This window comes from Oratosquilla oratoria, chromosome 28 (genome assembly GCF_046742065.1).
Source record: "Oratosquilla oratoria isolate Oo_2021 chromosome 28, ASM4674206v1, whole genome shotgun sequence".
In the NCBI taxonomy this organism is placed as follows: Eukaryota; Metazoa; Arthropoda; class Malacostraca; order Stomatopoda; family Squillidae; genus Oratosquilla; species Oratosquilla oratoria.
In genome coordinates, this window is record NC_134804.1 from 2,077,242 (window position 1) to 2,096,096 (window position 18,855).

General features: G+C 42.1%; 1 protein-coding gene across 1 annotated transcript in view; it reads left to right on the forward strand.

The window, feature by feature from the left end:
* The window catches only part of LOC143040194 (protein O-mannosyl-transferase 2-like), a 103,570-nt gene that overhangs the window by 10,901 nt on the left and 73,814 nt on the right, over positions 1-18,855 (forward strand). The window contains exons 4-5 of the mRNA XM_076210860.1: positions 6,859-6,963; positions 17,978-18,086. Of these exons, the coding sequence (XP_076066975.1) occupies positions 6,859-6,963; positions 17,978-18,086 (214 nt within the window). The remainder of the gene's footprint in view (positions 1-6,858; positions 6,964-17,977; positions 18,087-18,855) is intronic.

Below are 18,855 nucleotides of genomic sequence, written 5' to 3' on the forward strand. Positions count from 1 at the left end.
GAAATCAATGAGAGTGTGCGGCTGATAAGAGCATGGGCGTATTAGCGTATGGTTAAAATATGTGAGATAAATGGGAGAGGAAAGAGAAAATAAAGTAAGCGAGATAGAAGTGAACATGTAAGAGTGAAAAAAGGGGAGAGAAGGGAGGAGTTTACAGGTTTAAAAAAGCTGAAATTGGGTGTTAGGCAAGAGGATTTTCTTTTTTTACGTTTATTGCGAAACAGAACAATCAAATGTTTCCTTCATAATGGAATGCAGGTGAGTCTCACTGAAGCAACAGTACGATCAGGGCCTGAACAAAGCTGCTGTGAGCATCATTTATTCACTTCCCTCCAGTTCACGCTTTTTCAGCCAGCACCCATCCTACACGAAAGCCACGGTGGATGGTAATATTGTTGTTTTTCTCACATCTGATCAATAGTAAATTGATATATATATATATATATATATATATATATATATATATATATATATATATATATATATATATATATATAAAATAATTCCGACTGTCGTCCCTGGAATCGAACCGGGCACGTGATTTGTCATTGTAAACGCTCCACCAACTACATATATATATATATATATATATATATATATATATATATATATATATATATATATATATATATATAAAATAATTCCGACTGTCGTCCCTGGAATCGAACCGGGCACGTGATTTGTCATTGTAAACGCTCCACCAACTACATATATATATATATATATATATATATATATATATATATATATATATATATATATATATATATATATAAAATAATTCCGACTGTCGTCCCTGGAATCGAACCGGGCACGTGATTTGTCATTGTAAACGCTCCACCAACTGAACAATTGTTCCATTATAATCATTCAAACTGGAAGTTGATCTATTTCCCGAGGAACTAAGTCGACGGCTAACTGCTAACCATACTTAATTTTACGCAGGGCCAGGGCACTTATCTAGTGGTTAGACCAGTTTGTTTTCCTTGATGGACTTATCGTCGTACTCATACCTGAATAGAATCACCAGTAACGGTAATGTCGATCAAATAATTCCAACTGTTGTCCCCGGATTCGACCCGGGCACATAATGTCTCATTGCCGACGCCCTAACAACTGAGCTTTTAACCCTATGATATTCTACATCCTGGAAGTTAATCTTGTTCCCGAGGAACTAAGTCGACGGCCAAGTGCCATCCGTATTCAATTTTATAGCATTTTATAGGGTCAATAGCTCAGTTGGTAGGGCGTCGGCAATGATAATTCAAATCCAGTAATATGTTTCCCCAGTGATCTTCTCCACCTTTCACAGTCATTTCTTCCCAACATATTTCTTTCGAGTTAAAATCACCCATAATTACCCGATTTCTTTCTTTCTTTCTTTAGTATTTCAATTAGTGTTTTTCTTGTGTCTTCCAGCATTAAATGAAGAAACAAATATAGAAATTAACGAAAAACACAAAAAAGGAAGATTAATGTACAACAAAATAGATTTTGGGAAACTTAGAAAATTCTTTAGAGAGGCAAATTGGAAAAAAAAATAATGAAGAAACAAAGATGGAAGAGAAATGGACAATTTGGAAGGAAATCTATAATGAAGGAGTTGATAAGTATGTACCTAGACAAAAACAGGAAAGGGTATATATAAAATCCTGGTATGATAAAAAGTGCAGTGAGGCAAAATACAGAAGAGATAAAGCCTGGAAAAGATGAAAAAAAATATGAGAATTGGAAAATATACACCAAACTAAGAAATGAATATGTAAAAATACGTAGAGAAGAAAAGAGAAATTATGAAAAAGACATGATAGACAAATGTAAAGATCAACCTAAATTATTTTATAGATATGTAAACGGCAAGCTATAAGATAAACAGGAAATACTTAAATTACGTCAAGGTAAAAGAGAATACACAGAGGATATAGAAATGGCTGATATTATGAACAATCATTTCAAATCTGTATTCACCAAGGAGGAAAAATTCTGCAAAACTGTGATTAAAGAATTGAAGATTTCCTCCATTGAAGAAATTAAATATTACTCAGAATGAAATGATGAATCAAATATTAAAGTTTGACGTTAACAAGTCTCATGGTCCGGACGGAGTTATAAACTGGATACTGAAGGAATGTATAGACGAACTAACAGGAAAAATATACAAAATAATTGAATGCTCACTTACAGAAGGAAAACTACCAGGAGACTGGAAAAATGCAAAAATCTGCAAAACTGTGATCAAAGAATTGAAGATTTCCTCCATTGAAGAAATTAAATATTACTCAGAATGAAATAAGGAATCAAATATTAAAGCTTGACGTTAACAAGTCCGGACGGAGTTATAAACTGGATACTGAAGGAATGTATAGACGAACTAACAGGAAAAATATACAAAATAATTGAATGTTCACTCACAGAAGGAAAACTACCAGAAGACTGGAAAAATGCCAATATAGTGCCAATATATAAAGGGGAAATAAGGAAGACCCAACAAATTATAGACCGGTGTCCCTAACGAATACAATAGTTAAAATTTGTGAGAGAATCATCAAAGATAGATGGACAAAATATCTGGGGAGAATAATATACTGAACCCGAGGCAATTTGGATTCAGACAAGGAAGATTATGTACCACTAATTTGATTTGTTTCTATTCAAGACTGATAGATATATTGCAAGAAAGGGATGGCTGGGCAGACTGTGCCTTCCTGGACTTACAAAAGGCATTTGATAAGGTATAACACAGAAAATTACTATATAACCTGGAAACAATAGGAGGCATGCATGGGAAAATATTGAACTGGATGGAGAACTTCCTACATGGAAGAAAAATGAGAGTGGTGCTCAGAAACAAATATTCAAAATGGAAAGAAATGAGTAGTGGCGTCCCACAGGGGTCAGTACTAGCTCCGATAATGTTTGCTATATATGTAAATAACATGGACGAAGTCATTGAAAGTTTCATGAACTGCTTTGCCGGTGACGCAAAATTATTAAAGAGAATAAACTCCGAAATAGACTGTGACTCATTACAGAGTGATCTGAACAAAGTCTCAGAGTGGAGCAAGAGATGGTAGGTAGAATTCAACATCAAGAAGTGCAGTATAATTGAATTTGGAAAAAGCAAGCAGAGAATATCAGGACAGTATAAAATTGATGGAAAAGAAGTAAAGAAAGTAAATTCCGAAAGGGACCTAGGAGTAACCATCACCAAAAACATGTCGCCAGATAAACATATGCATAAAATAGTCGGAGAAACATACAATTTGCTGAGATCAATAAAGGTGGCCTTTAAATACCTGGATAAGGAAATTATTAAGAAAATATTACAAACATTGATAAGGCCAAAACTGGAATATGCAGCGCTGATATGGTCACCCAGTACAAAAAAGAATATAAGAAAATTAGAATAGAAAGAGCAACGACAAAGATGGCCCCAACACTTTCAAACCTGACATATGAAAAAAGACTGGCCGAACTGGAATTGCCAACCCTGGAACAAAGAAGAGAACAAGGGGACCTACTAACCATCTACAGAATTATGAAAGGTCGCCTTGATAGAGATGACCTATTAAAGTGGGACAGAGAAACAAGAGGACATGCAATGAAACTCAAAAAGGATAAGTACAGAAGAGACCTGAAAAAGAGCAGCTTCCCACACAGAGTGATAGATATATGAAACAAATTGGATGAAAAAATAGTGTGGAAACACAATACAAGACTTTAAACACAAACTTGATCTTGCGAGATAAAAAAAAAAAAAAAAAAAAAAGTCACCACGAGCATAGCTCCCCTTCCCGTATAATACAATTAGGTAAATATAACTAGGTAAATACACACACACACAAATATACATATATGTATATATATATATATATACATATATATATATATATATATATATATATATATATATATATATATTAGTATATTTTGGCAGTAAATTTTCTTGTAGACATGTCTTGTTAAAGACCAATGCTAATTCAGTTTCAACTATCTTCTTAGTTGTTTTTTTCCATTCTTCTTATATGTTTCTTATAGTCCAGGGGTAGATTAAACACAAGTCTACCGAGATCCATGGTATATTGACACTAATTATATAAATACAATCGCAAGCTTTCGGTTGTTACATACAACCATCTTCAGGCAGATAAAATGACAGGAAAAGGTCCATGTCAATTATGCTAAGGAGTTACAAAATGACAAGGCTTTATGGTTCCAGTGAGGTGGAATTAGGAGAGGTTCAGGTCAATCATAATGACTGCGGGGGTGGGAAGCTGGACGGTGAGGTGGAATTGGGAGAGGTTCGAGTCAGATTATAATGACTGGGGGGGGGGAACTGGACAAGATGTCCGTTGATGTTATATGTCATATTGTCGAGGGAAATTTTGTACTGGTGTGACGGATTCTTTGTTTAAGAGTAAAGTGCCTAATGTGTTTGTTTGTATGTTGATGATTGGTGTGTGTTGTGAAATGTAGACTTTCTCCAGGATGTGTAGTTTTTTGTGATTGTTACAGTGTTTGAGTATTTTGGTATTGTTAACTAGGTCTTGTCTTGTTGGATTTCTGTTGTGATATTGAGTCATATGTTTCCGTATGCTACCATCGCGGGCATGCATTGTGAGCCTTCGGCTAAGTGAAGTAGTGGTAACACCAATATAATTCATGTTAGGCAGAAGTTTGCAACCTTCTTCGGAGCAGGAGTATTGGTAAACCACATTCGCTTGCTTTAGGGTGTTGTTATCTTTTGTCTGGTTATTCTTCATGAACAGGCTAGAGACGGTTGTGTTTTTGTAGTATACAATTATGGCTAGTTTTTCTTGTGGGTTGATACATGTGACATTCCTTGTGATGATTTCTTTTAAGACCCGTTCGTCAGTTTTATATGCGGGTGTCATTTGATTCTTAAAGAAAATTTTGTGTATAGTCTGTGTGGGTTTTTGTTCCTGTTGAGTTTGGGTACGTGTCAGAAAGAGGTTGATTTCTTTGTCTATGATAGTGTTTGAGTAATTGTTGTTGATGAGTATCTGTTTCAGTCTCAAGAGTTCTGTGTGAAGTAAGTCCCAAGAAGAACAGTTACGAAAGGTACGTCTTAAATATGCTCGAATGACGCTCAGTTTATACCTATCGGGGCATTCACTGTCGGCATTCATGCATCGTCCAATGTCTGTGTCCTTCCTGTACACTTTAGTTTCATGTCGGTCATTTTGGGAATTGACAAGGACGTCGAGGAAGGGGATTTTGTGATGTAGGTGAAGCTCATATGTGAAGTTCAGGACTGAGGAAGATTCCATGGCTTGTTGGAGATCTCTTAGGTGGGATTTGTTCCTAATTTCCACGAAAATGTCGTCAACATATCTGCAGTACAGGTGTGGTCTTATGTCAGGGTTTTGAAGTACTGAGTTTTCCAGGTTGCACATGTAAAATTCTGCAAAGGTACAACCTAACGGTGAACCCATTGCAACGCCTTCTATTTGGTAAAAGAGATGTCCTGTTGGGCTCTAAAAAGGGGCTTCGGTCGTGCAAGCAATGAGTAACTGCTTCAAGATATTCTCAGGAATTTTAGGAGGGGGCAGTTGGGGGTGGTGGTAAACATTATCCATAATGATGTTTATCGTGGGAAGGATTGGAACGTGGGAAAATAAGGACTGTACATCGAGCGATGCCATGATTCCTTGGGGCTTTGTACTGTGAAGGATGTCTAAAAACTCATCGATAGATCTTAACGAATATTTCTTGGGTATATAGGGTGTGATGATGCCGTTGATTTGCTTGGCCAGACGGTACGTAGGGGTGGTGACCTGTGAGATGATAGGTCGGAGAGGGGCGTCAGGTTTATGCGTCTTGACATTACCGTAGATGTAGCCTGGGGAATATTCACCGATGATGGGGGGGATATGTAGATGGTCTATTGCTGCGTTGTTAGCTGTGATTAGTTTGTTAACCTATACCTTGAGTTTGCTGGTGGGGTCGCTGGAGATCTTCTTGAATTTTGTGGTGTCGGAAAGTATGAGGTTAAGCTTGGAAAGGTAGTCTTCTTTGTTCAGTATTACGTATATTGAGGACTTATCTGCTCGTCGAACTGTGATGTCTGGGTTGTTACGCAAGTCGACGGCTGCTTGTTTGAGTTCCGGTGAAAGGAGGGAACTACCTTTGTGGCTGCGTCAAAATTTCCCTCGACAATATGACATATAACATCAACGGACATCTTGTCCAGTTCCCCCCCCCCAGTCATTATAATCTGACTCGAACCTCTCCCAATTCCACCTCACCGTCCAGCTTCCCACCCCCGCAGTCATTATGATTGACCTGAACCTCTCCTAATTCCACCTCACTGGAACCATAAAGCCTTGTCATTTTGTAACTCCTTAGCATAATTGACATGGACCTTTTCCTGTCATTTTATCTGCCTGAAGATGGTTGTATGTAACAACCGAAAGCTTGCGATTGTATTTATATAATTAGTGTCAATATACCATGGATCTCGGTAGACTTGTGTTTAATCTACCCCCGGACTATAAGAAACATATAAGAAGAATGAAAAATAAAACTAAGCAGATAGTTAAAACTGACCTAGCATTGATCTTTAACAAGACATATATATATATATATATATATATATATATATATATATATATATATATATATATATGTATATCTATTTATTTATTTATTATCATTATTATTATTATCATTTTTATGTATTTATTTATTCATTTATTTATTTATTTATTTATTTATTTATTTTTTTCCAGGATACATCTAAGAATAACCCAAAACCGTGTGGGCGAAACGTGACCAAAAATTTCTCTTCATTCTGATATTGTTTTGTCATAATGCGTTTCATGCTTGGGATTTCAGATGCTCATTGCTGGGACGTTCAAGTTGACAGGCTACAACGCCACTTTCGACTTCGGTGTTAGCCGCAAGTATCCCGACTTCTTCAACTACGTCGCCGTGAGATCAGTAAGTAATCACACACACACACACACACACACACACACACACACACACACACACACACACACACACACACACACACACACACACACACACACACACACACACACACACACACACACACACACACACGTGGGACAACGGTAAAACGAGAGGACACGGAAAAAAAAACTGAAAAAGGATAGTTATAGAAAAAACTTGAAAAGGAACAGTTTCCCACACAGAGCGATAAATACATGGAACAAATTAGATAACAAAACAGTATGTGCAAACACTATACAAGATTTTAAGATAAAACTTGATGCGGAGAGATACAAAGACGGGTCACTACGAGCATAGCTCCCCTCCCGTATATTACAACTAGGTAAATAGGTAAACACACACACACACACACACACACACACACACACACACACACACACACACACACACACACACACACACACACACACACACACACACACAATATTCGATGGCGTAGTGGTAGATTTCCCGACCGCCACTACGGCGGTCCGGGTTCGAATCCCGCCCAGGGCTGAAGTAATTTCAGTATCGCTGCGCTGCGAATCTTTACTCCAACTCTCATGGGTGGGGAGTTGGGTGTGTGTGTGCATGTAAGGTCACAACATTACCCATAGATCGGTCATATATGAGCTTTGAGCTCTCTTCCAGGAGGGAAATAGCTGTCGATGACGAGTCCAACACGTGATCCAACACGCATATATTGGCGCTCATGAAAAAAAAAAAATACGAAACGTCTTAGCAGTGATACAATTATAGTTATAGAATACTTAGGGTGTGATATATAGGAAGGGGAAAGCTCGTGGATACCCGGAATGATTAATTTATAACATAAATATCGTGTAATTGAAGTGAAATGGAAGAAAAAGTTGACTAGCCAGAGGAACCACAAGGTTGCAGTCTGTCGCGTTACAATGTAAACATATACACAGACTCATAGAGCCATCTACCGACGCAAGGGCGAAGCAAAATATAAACATAGGTTTTAGATCACCAAGAGATACAAAAAGGGTTCTACTTGATAATGGATCCGGGAAACTGACGGTCTACGGAAGACGAACACAGACAAGGAAGTGGGTGAATTGAGAAAGTAAACACGGAAAAAAAGAGGTAAGTACACTAAAAAAAAGAACTGGCAGAGTTAAAAAGTGAGTATGAAAGGTTGAAAATTAAAGAAAACACAAATAACGAGACCATAACGAAATAGGTTGATGAATGGATAAAGGCAATGGCCGTAGAAGCAGAATAACATAAGACGATTTGCAACAGCTCAGAAATGATTTAAAAAACAAACAAACAAAATAATAATAATAATAATAATGATAATAATAATAATAATAATAATAATAATAATAATAATAATAATAATAATAATAATAATAATAATAATAATAATAATAATAATAATAATAATAATAATAATAATGATAACGATAATAATAACAATAATAATAAAACAACAAAAATTAAAGAAATAGTTCATCAGCAAATGCAGGAGAAACTGAAGATGTTGCCATTAAGGTAATTAAGGACAAAGAAAACTTAATAAGAGATACAGTATAAAAAATATTTTTTTTTTTAGTGATATATGACCTATAGGAAAAACATAACTCAAATTGGTTCCTGAGAGATAAAGAGGAGACAAAAATGGCAAGAAATGTTCTAAAAGTAGTACAAGAGAAAGAACAAGAATTAGAAAAGGAAAAAGAGGAAGGGCACAGAATTGGTAAGTATGCAGAGGGAAAAGGAAAAATTCGACCACAAATGATTAAATTAAGGTCACAAATGGCAGTGGAAGAAATCTTGGCAAGAACAAGAAAACTAGCAAGTAAAGAACACTATAAAAAAATTATGGATAAAAAGAGACATGAGTGATAACCAAAAAAGAATTTATATATATATATACATATATATATATATACATATATATATATATATATATATATATATATATATATATAAAGAACGGAGACTGAGAAAACACAGTTCTGTTGGAAAGTGTTAAACATGAGACTGAAAATATATATATATATATATATATATATATAAAGTTCAGAGAATGATATGGAGGGTACAGGAAATAAAAAATGGCTTATACCAACATAGATGGATTAATCTCAGGATTGAACGAACTAAACGATTACCTGTCAGAAGCAAAACCAGACGTAATGGGATTTGTTGAGACAAAATTAAGGAGTCCACTAGTACCAAACAATGTTGGTCATGGGTTATATAATCACTGGCTTAGAAACAGGAAGAAGAAACAATGTGGAAGAATCATGTTCCTGGTTAAGAAAAAATTAAATATGACGAGAGTTACATATGGAGAGAACAGGGTAGAGATGATCTCAATAGGAGTTGAAGATAGCGACATGACAAGCAGAAAGTTTGCAGTGATTAACGTACCCCCAAAAATGAGGTCTTGGAGAGATAGAGATTATTAGAATTTTTCAGGGGATACGAAATCTTCATTAAATGAGATGCTGAAGGATGGAAATAAAGTGGTACTCATGGGAGATTTTAATTGCAAAGAAATATGTTGGGAAGAGATGACAGTGAAAGGTGAAAATGACCAATGGGAAAATGTATTATTTGGCGTGACTTTAGAACATACAATGACACAATGGGTAAATGAAAACACTAGATTTATAAATAATGAAGAACCGTCGAGACTAGATTTATTATTTACGTCAGAACCTGAAATAGTAGACAAAATTGAATACAAGATACCAATTGCGAAGAGTGACCACATACTACTCGAGTTAGAACTAAAGGAGGAAATGTATATAAAGAGAAATGAGAAACACAGAAAGGGAAGACTGATGTATAGTAAAACGGACTTTGAGAAATTTGAGAATTTTTTTTCTTAAAGCGAGTTAGAAAAAATTCTACAAGGAAGAAACACAAGTGGAAGAAAATATTTCTTTGTCGCGGCTCGTGCCGCTTAAATTGTTTTTATCGGCTTAAGAAACCTGCACAGCGAAGCTATAGCGATAATCCCATACCACACTCCTGGTCATATGGCCACTTCCCGAAGGTTGAGTGTGGTTGGAATTTTCCGCCAGAATCATCAGAAATTTAAAATTCCCGGCTCTGTGCAGGCATGCGCATTGTCGACCCCACCTCCCCCTCCCTACCCCTCCCTTCTTAGCCGGCTCGCCTGAGTCGTCACTTCAATGAGAAATGAAGGCTTCGCCTGTGGGAGGAGGGAGGAACCCTAAATCTGAACAGGTTTCTTAAGCCGATAAAGACAATTTAAGCGGCACGAGCCGCGACAAAGAAATATTATCGGTTGAAAGAAACCTGCACAGCGAAGCTATGCATGAGACGAGGACAGGTGGGAGGAGAGGTGAAGCCTGATTCAAACCGTTATTACGTGTGTCTTTCCTATGGGAGACTTATTCATTTTATCACTCAGTAGAGGGGAGAAAAGAAACGTCAAGTACCCACACCGAAGAATGTGACATGCACAACATTGCACTGTTCACACAATGCGTAAATTATACGAAAATCGTATCCTGTTCAGCGGTTCCTGGGCCCCTCCCCACTCCTCGGTCACCCTTTGCCTCCTCCACTTTTTTTTTTTTTTTTTTTTTTTTTTCAGATGAGAGGGGTGGAGCCGTTTTCATGGCGACACATGGGACAGGGGCGACCGAGTGGTAGAGACACCGTGTCCCCAAGGGAGTCGTCGATGTCCAGCCTCTAGGTCCCGCACCCGCTCCACAGAGTGGGTGCGGAGAAACGCCAGCGATGCCACGAAGTCCCTGATGCTGTGGGCGTGCGGGGCATGGCCCGGGTTGGCTCTCTCCAAAATGCGGCACAGCAGGTGCGCCCGGGACCTCGGGGTTAGGGGAATCCAAAATTTCGTGTTGTAGAAGAGATGATCCTCAGAAATCTCGTCCGTGTGCTCCACGTAGCCTTCGAACGCATGGACCGGGCGCAGCGGTTGTGGGCGTCCTCCCTCCCGGAAGGATTGTATTCTGAGAGGGCCAATCATGTCGTCCGCTCGGCCGTTCCTGGCCAGGAATGTTTGTGATGGAGAGAGGGTTAGGGCCGAGCTGTCCTCCAGTTTGGAGAAGAACGGGTGGCGGGTGATTGCCGCCAGCTGTGAAGCCCTGTAGTCCGTAGTCAAGGCGAGCAGAAAGACTACACGTTGAGGGAAGTGTTCTTCCTCCATAATGGCCCTTTCGAACGCCAGGTACTGCAGAACACGATGCAAGGACCAGGCCAGGACCGGTTGATGTCTCGGCTCTCTCGAGGCGCTGATCCCCTTCATTAGGAGGATTCGCGCCCTCTGTGGCACTCGGATGTTCATGCCAAAGCGTAGCGGATCCGTGAGGGCTGTATAGTGAGGCAAGATAGTCGCCGGTGCCCTGTTGGTGGAGGCAGCCAGCCAAGTCAGGAAGTCCGGAACCGTGCTGGCGGAGATGGTCACCATCGCGTGTCTCCGAAGGCAGTTCCGGAATCTCCGTCAGCAGGACCCACACTGCCGCACTGAGGACGGAAGGTGAGCTCTGAGCATCTTGTCTGCTGCCTCTGTAGAGAAGAGTTGGCTGAGAGCTCCCCGTAGAAACTCCAAGTATCAAGTTGGAGTGACGCTTGGAGAGGCATGGTAAGGCTGTTGGCTAGGCAGGCTGACCCCGGTAGAAGGGGAGAAGGGCCCCATCTCATTAGCTCCCCGAACCACGGCTGGGTTGGCCAGTAGGGAGCTATCAGGAGGACCTGACCCTTGAAGGACCTGAGGGTCTGCATCACCTTCAGGAGGACCGGTGTCGCTGGAGGAGGAAAATGAATACGTACTTCCAGCTGTTCCAGTCCTCTGTGAAGGCGTCTGGGCCTCCTGTGCGTGTCCTTTGGATGTAGGTGAGGTAGAGGGGGAGCTGGGTCGTGTTTGGGGAGGCAAACAGGTCCACCTCTGGGGTGCCGTAGCGGAGGGAGAGCGTCTCGAACACTTGTGGGCGTAGTTGCCACACCACGGAGGTCTCCTGACACCTGGATAGAGCGTCCGCCCAGTCGTTCTCCCGGCCCGGCACATACTTCGCCGAGAGTGATATGGCCCTGCGTGATGCCTCGGCGAAGATGTCTTCCGACAGGGCTAGGAGTGGACCTGGTCGGGCCATACCTTGCCTCTGCACGCACTGTACTGCCGTCACATTGTCTATGTCCAAGCGGACGCTCATGCAAGAGAATTCGGGGTGTCGCTCGAGTCATTCTTTCACCACTATCAGCTCCCGAAGGTTGATGTGTAGTGACCTTCTATCTTCCGACCATCCCCGGCAAGCTTGATGTCTCCAGCTCGACTGGAAGCCCCACCCCATGTCCGAGGCGTCCGCCGCTCCTGCCATTCGAGGTGGGGGCGGGGACTATGGGACCGACCGGCGTAGGGCCCCCGACCGAAGCCAGGGACGCAACAAGCTGTGGAGTGCTGAGGGTACCGGCCCGGGCAGGTCGCGCGGGAGCAGTATGCTCCTATCGACCTCCCGTACCAGCCGTCGGCGCCCCAAGCGGCTCAGTGGAAGGGCCGGGGTCGCGAAGTTGAGGCAACCCCCCCCCCCACACACACACCGAAGGCGGGAGAACGTGTGAGAGAAGCACGCTCTCTTGGCGCAGTGGAGCACCCGAAGAGCGCCGACTGTGTCCCACTCAATCCCGAGCCAATAAAGTCTCTGTGTGGGAGCGAGGGCAGACCCGTCCCAGTCCATCCTGAACTCCACGTCCGCCAACACTCTCAGAGCCACCGAGATGTTGGCCGATGCACCCTCCCCGGTGGGCAAATGCATCAACTAGCCGTCTAGGTACATGAGTGTGGAGATGCTTGCTTCCGCCCAGCGTACGCCTACCACTCTCACTAGTTTCGTGAAGATCCTCGGGGTAAGCGAGAGTCCGAAAGGGAGTCTGGTACAATAATATGGTAAAGAGAATTAAATTAGTAGGGCAAGGTGGATTCCGATCCCCGGAGGTTGTAGTGAAGTCACAAAATCGATTGTAGAACATATAACAACATACATGCGAGGCCGAGGTCATTTCCGAGCGACCTCGTCCGTGGGCGTTAGTCAAGAGGCTTCGTCCTGGGTGAAGACGTTCCCTGAGCGTCTCCCGCTGAGACGGGCCTGGACCCTCGGTATGTATCCAACTCATCCCAAGTCTTCCCGCTGGAAGTCCTCGAAGCCCGTGGCGAGCGTCCATATCCAATAGTGCTATGGCAGTTTGTGACGTCTCATCACCCACAAGCTGACTTCCATATGTTTAATACCTAGTGACATCATGTGATTATACTGTGACGTCACCGGATTTAATCATGGTGTCATAGGATCGCCTCGTGACGTCACAGGGCCACAAACTGACGTCATAGGACTACATCGTGACGTCATTTTATCACATAATGACGTCATCTTATCACACTGTGACATCACTTTATCGCATATTGACGTTACCTGATCACATCGTGAACTATTATCACATCGTGGCATCATGTACTCATATCGTGACGACACCAACAAAATGACGTCACAGGACCCCCATCGTGACGTCATATGTTTTCATTGTAATTCCACTGGACCATACAGTAATGTTACAGAATTAGTGATGTCACATGGTCACATCGTGATGCCACAGGGTTACATCACGACATCACAGGGTCACATTGTGATGTCACAGCATCACGTGACGTCATAGGATCACATCACGGCGTCATAGGATCACATCGTGATGTCACAAACACATCGTGACATCCAAGAATCATATAGTGACTTCAAAGGATCACTGACGTCTCAGGATCACATTGTGATATAGCGAGGTGTCATTTCCTGGGTGCCTGGACAGCCTAGTAGGGCGGAGTCCAGATCGAGACGTCAAATGATGTCATTCAGGTGATGAGAGGACCCCGTACTGAAGAGCGTTTCCAACAGGCGAGACCCCATCTTTGCTGAATAAAATCCCTCGCCGCTACACAAGGGGGATGTATGTGAGGTCATACCATGAGAAGGGGCGGATCTCGTAAGAGTCCGTCGTGGTAGGAGGATAAGGTAAAGATGGACGGAGGTGGTCCTCCACCCCGTCCCCCAACTCGACGGTCGTCTGATTGGCGGGGGGGGGGGGTCCTCATGAGAGGGGCCTTTCAGTCCTATATCCGCCGCCGGCGCGGAGGGGCGGAGGGAAGGACCAGGAAGGAGTGTGGGAGAGGGGGCCAGAGCCGGAGGCTCGTTAGAAGGCTGCTCTGGAGGGGGGGGGGGTGCTCTGGTCTGCGCGGCCTGAAAGGCCGGATAGCGAGATAGGGCAGAGTCGAAGACGGGGCCTATCAGGGACGGAAGGAGGGTGGTGCCGTGACCGGGATGTGGAGGGTGTGGACGAGCTGAGCGTCCTAGGCCTCTTGGGAGAGATAGAACTCTTTCTCGAGCGGGACTTCCTGTTGGGTCTACGTGAGCGGCTCCGGAAGGAAGGTGGGCTCACGGACCCGCCCGAAAAGGCAAGCCGAAAGGTGCTAGAGGGCCACGACGGTCGGGTGCACGGGGGCCGCCGAGAGGTCCGCCGACCCCCAGGGGCGCCACCATCCGCACCACCCGACACGTCCACCCCCCCCGTCCTCCAAGAGTCCCCGGGCCGCCCACCCACGGACGACCCGGAGACGTCGGACGACGGAAGAGGTCAACGTCCACGCCTAGGGTCTGACGAAGCAAGCCGTGAGGCGTTAGAGAACCATTGATGGTCGGTGGTATGGGGCTGCCGAGAGGCCTGATGACCCTCGGGGGCGCCACCCCCCGTATCATAAGACACGTCTCCCTGTCCTCCGAGAGGCCCGGGTTCTTACCACGGACGACCCGAAGACGTATGGGGAACGGATTACGAGTGGAAAAGGTCAAAGTCTACGCCTAGGGCCTGACGATGCAAGCCGTGAGGCGTTAGAGGACCATTGATGGTCGGAGGTATGGGGCTGCCGAGAGGCCTGATGACCCTCGGGAGCGCCACCCTCCGTACCATAAGACACATCCCCCTGTCCTCCGAGAGGACCCGGGTTGTTTACCAGGGACGACTCGGAGACGGGGACGGATTGCGAGCGTATAAGGTCAAAGTCTACAACTAGGGCCTGACGAAGCAAGCCGTGAGGCGTTAGAGGACCATTGATGGTCGGAGGTATGGGGCTGCCGAGAGGCCTGATGACCCTCGGGAGCGCCACCCTCCGTACCATAAGACACGTCCCCCTGTCCTCCGAGAGGACCCGGGTTGTTTACCAGGGACGACTCGGAGACGGGGACGGATTGCGAGCGTATAAGGTCAATGTCTACAACTAGGGCCTGACGATGCAAGCCGTGAGGCGTTAGAGGACCATTCATCGTAGGAGGTATGGGCCCGCCGAGAGGCCAGACGACCCCCGGGGGCGCCCCCCTCCGGACCACCAGACTCGCAGCAATGGGCACAAACCGGACCAAATAGATTTAAGAAGGCAACAACTGGTTCACTAATAGGGTGGTCGAAGAATGGGACAAACCGGCAACCATGCAGAAAGCGCTGAAACTATCAGTTGAATAACAAGCAGGAAACAGACTCACCGGCAAAAAACCAAAGGCCGGCAGCGGGGAGACCGCTCGGTCTGATTCCGCGCTTAGAAATGACGACTCAGGCGAGCCGGCTAAGAAGGGAGGGGTAGGGAGGGGGAGGTGGGGTCGACAATGTGCATACCTGCACAGAGCCGGGAAATTTAAATTTCTGGTGATTCTGGCGGAAAATTCCAACCACACTCAACCTTCGGGAAGTGGCCATATGACCAGGAGTGTGATATTGGATTATCGCTATAGCTTCACTGTGCAGGTTTCTTTCAGCCGATAAATGGATGATTCTGGTGGAAATCTACAAAGAAGGAATGGATAAATACGTCCCAAAGCTAAAACAGGAAAAGCTGTATATTAAATGCTGGTTTAATAAAAGGTGCAGCGAAGCGAAAGACAGAAGAGATAAAGCTTGGAAAAGATGAAGGAAAGGAAAAAATAGAAAGTGGCAAATTTATATTAATCAAAGGATCGAATATGTAAACATACGCAGGAAAAAAAAACTATGAAAAAGACATAATAGAAAAATGTAAGGATCAGCCAAAAATACTCTATAGATATGTAAATGGTAAACTAAAATATAAACAGGAAATAGTGAAACTATGCCAAGGGAATACGGAATACACAGAAAATACAAAAATGGTGGAAGTTATAAGCAAACACTTCAAGTCGGTTTTCACCAAAGAAAAAAATGCAACGTCGGGATGAAGGGAGAGAAATGACCAACCCCTCCTCCATGAGGAAAATAAGAGTAACACTGAAAGAAATAAGGGATCAAATAATGAACCTCGATGTCAGGAAATCGCACGGCCCGGATGGAATAGTAAATTGGATATTAAAAGAATGTAAAGAACTAACAGACAAAATATATAACATGATTAATTGCTCACTCAAAGAAGGAAAAATACCAGAAGACTGGAAAAATGCTGATATCGTACCAATTTATAAAGTAGGAAATAAAGAAGACCCAACAAATTACAGACTGGTTTCCCTAACAAGCACGGTAGGCAAAATATGTGAAAAAGTTATAAAAAGTAGATGGATAAAACGTCTGGAGGAGAACAAGATCCTAAATCCGAGACAATTCGGATTTAGACAGAGAAGATTATGTACCACAATTTTTATCTATTTTTACCCAAGAAAGGGACGGATAGGCTGATTTTGCATTCCTAGATCTACAAAAAGCTTTTGATAAAGTTCCCCACAAAAACTATTAAGAAAACTGGAAAGCATGGGAGGGATACAAGGAAAACTATTGAAATGGATGGAGGACTTTTTGCATTGAAGAAAAATGAGAGTAATGCTCAGAGATAAGAGTTCTATCTTAAGAGGAGGTAATTAGTGGAGTTTCACAAGGATCAGTATTGGCTCCAATAATGTTTGCTATCAATGTGAATAACATGGATGAGGGTGTGCAATGTTACATGAGCTTCTTTGTAGATGATGCAAAAGTGTTAAAGAAAGTAAATAATGAAACTGACTGTGACTCACTACAGAGAGATCTGAACAGGGTTTGGGAGTGGAGTCAGAAGTGGGAAGTGGACTTCAACATAAAGAAATGTAGCATAATGGAATTTGGAAAAAGTAAAAAAAAAAAAAAAAAAAAAAAAAAAAAAAAAAAAAAAAAAAAAAAAAAAAAAAAAAAAAAAAAAAAAAAAGGATATCAAGACAATATAAAATTGGTGATAAAGAAGTAACGAAAGTGGGATCTGAAAAAGACCTGGGAGTGATCATCACAAAAGATATGTCCCATAAAAGTGGCTTTTACTTACTTGGATGAAGAAATGGTAAAGAAAATATTAGTCACACTGATAAGGCCTAAATTGGAGTATGCAGCGACACTATGGTCACCCAGTACTAAAAAGAATATAAAGAAAATTGAGAGAATTCAGAGAGGAACTACGAAGATGGCTCCAACACTATAAAAAATGTCATTTGAAGAAAGTTTGGCAAAAATAGAACTACCGACTCTGGAACAAAGAAGAGAAAGAGGTGACTTGTTGACCATCTACAGAATTATGAAAGGTGTAGAAATCCTAGATAGAGACGACTTACTATATTGGGATAAAAGAAACACAAGAGGACAAGGAAAGAAACTAAAAAAGGACAGTTATAGAAGAGACAAGGGAAAAAAGCAGCTTTCCTCACAGAGTGGTGGATATATGGAACATACTAGACGAAATAATAGTGTATACAAAAATGATACAAGAACTTAAGAGCAAATTACGTATGGCGAGATACAGAGACGAAACACCACGAGCGCAGCTCCCCTTCCCGTAAGATACAACAAGATAAATACAACTAGGTAAGGTAAATACACACATCTATACGCATGCAAATACACAAACATAAAAGAGACACAGACGAGAGGGGGAGATTTGAAATAGCCAAGGTAGGAGAGCTATAATACACCCATGTATGATATAATTACCCAAGTCTAATCTGTTTCACAACAGATGATTGCTGTGCTTGGCGCTCTCCTGGTTCCCATGTCTTTTCTCATCGTGTGGGAGGTGTCGGCCTCTCTGGGTTCCGCAGTCATGGCAGGATTATGTGTACTATGTGGTAAGTAACTCTTAATCACCAAGATAATATTAGCATTCAAAGTTACTTATTTGTAAGTATATATATATATTTATATATATATATATATATATATATATATATATATATATATATGTGTGTGTGTGTGTGTTTGTGTGTGTGTGTGTGTGTGCGTGTGTGTGTGTGTGTGTGTGTGTGTGTGTGTGTGTGTGTGTGTGTGTACAACACTGAATGGGTCCCAGTGATTAGAGATATATTTTATCAACCACAATGCACTTTAATTCTAAGCCATATAGGCGCATGCAGAAATTGTAACCTATGCGGCGAGAACGTTACCAGTGCCGAGTGACTTAGACCAATACACTATCAAGATATATATATATATATATATATATATATATATATATATATACATATATATATATATAAATATATATATATATATATATATATATGTGTGTGTGTGTGTGTGTGTGTGTGTGTGTGTGTGTGTGTGTGTGTGTGTGTGTGTGTGTGTGTGTGTGTGTGTGTGTGTGTGTGTGTGTGTGTGTGTGTGTGTGTGTGTGTGTGTGTGTGTGTGTATGTGTGAGAGAGAGAGAGAGAGAGAATGTGGGTGGGGAAGGGCATGCGAAGATGTGTTGGGAATAGAGTTTATTGCCCTAACGTTGCGACCAACATTAGGGCAATAAACTCTATTCCTAACACATCTTCGTTTGCCTTTAAATATATATATATATATATATATATATATATATATATATATATACATATATATATAATATATATATAT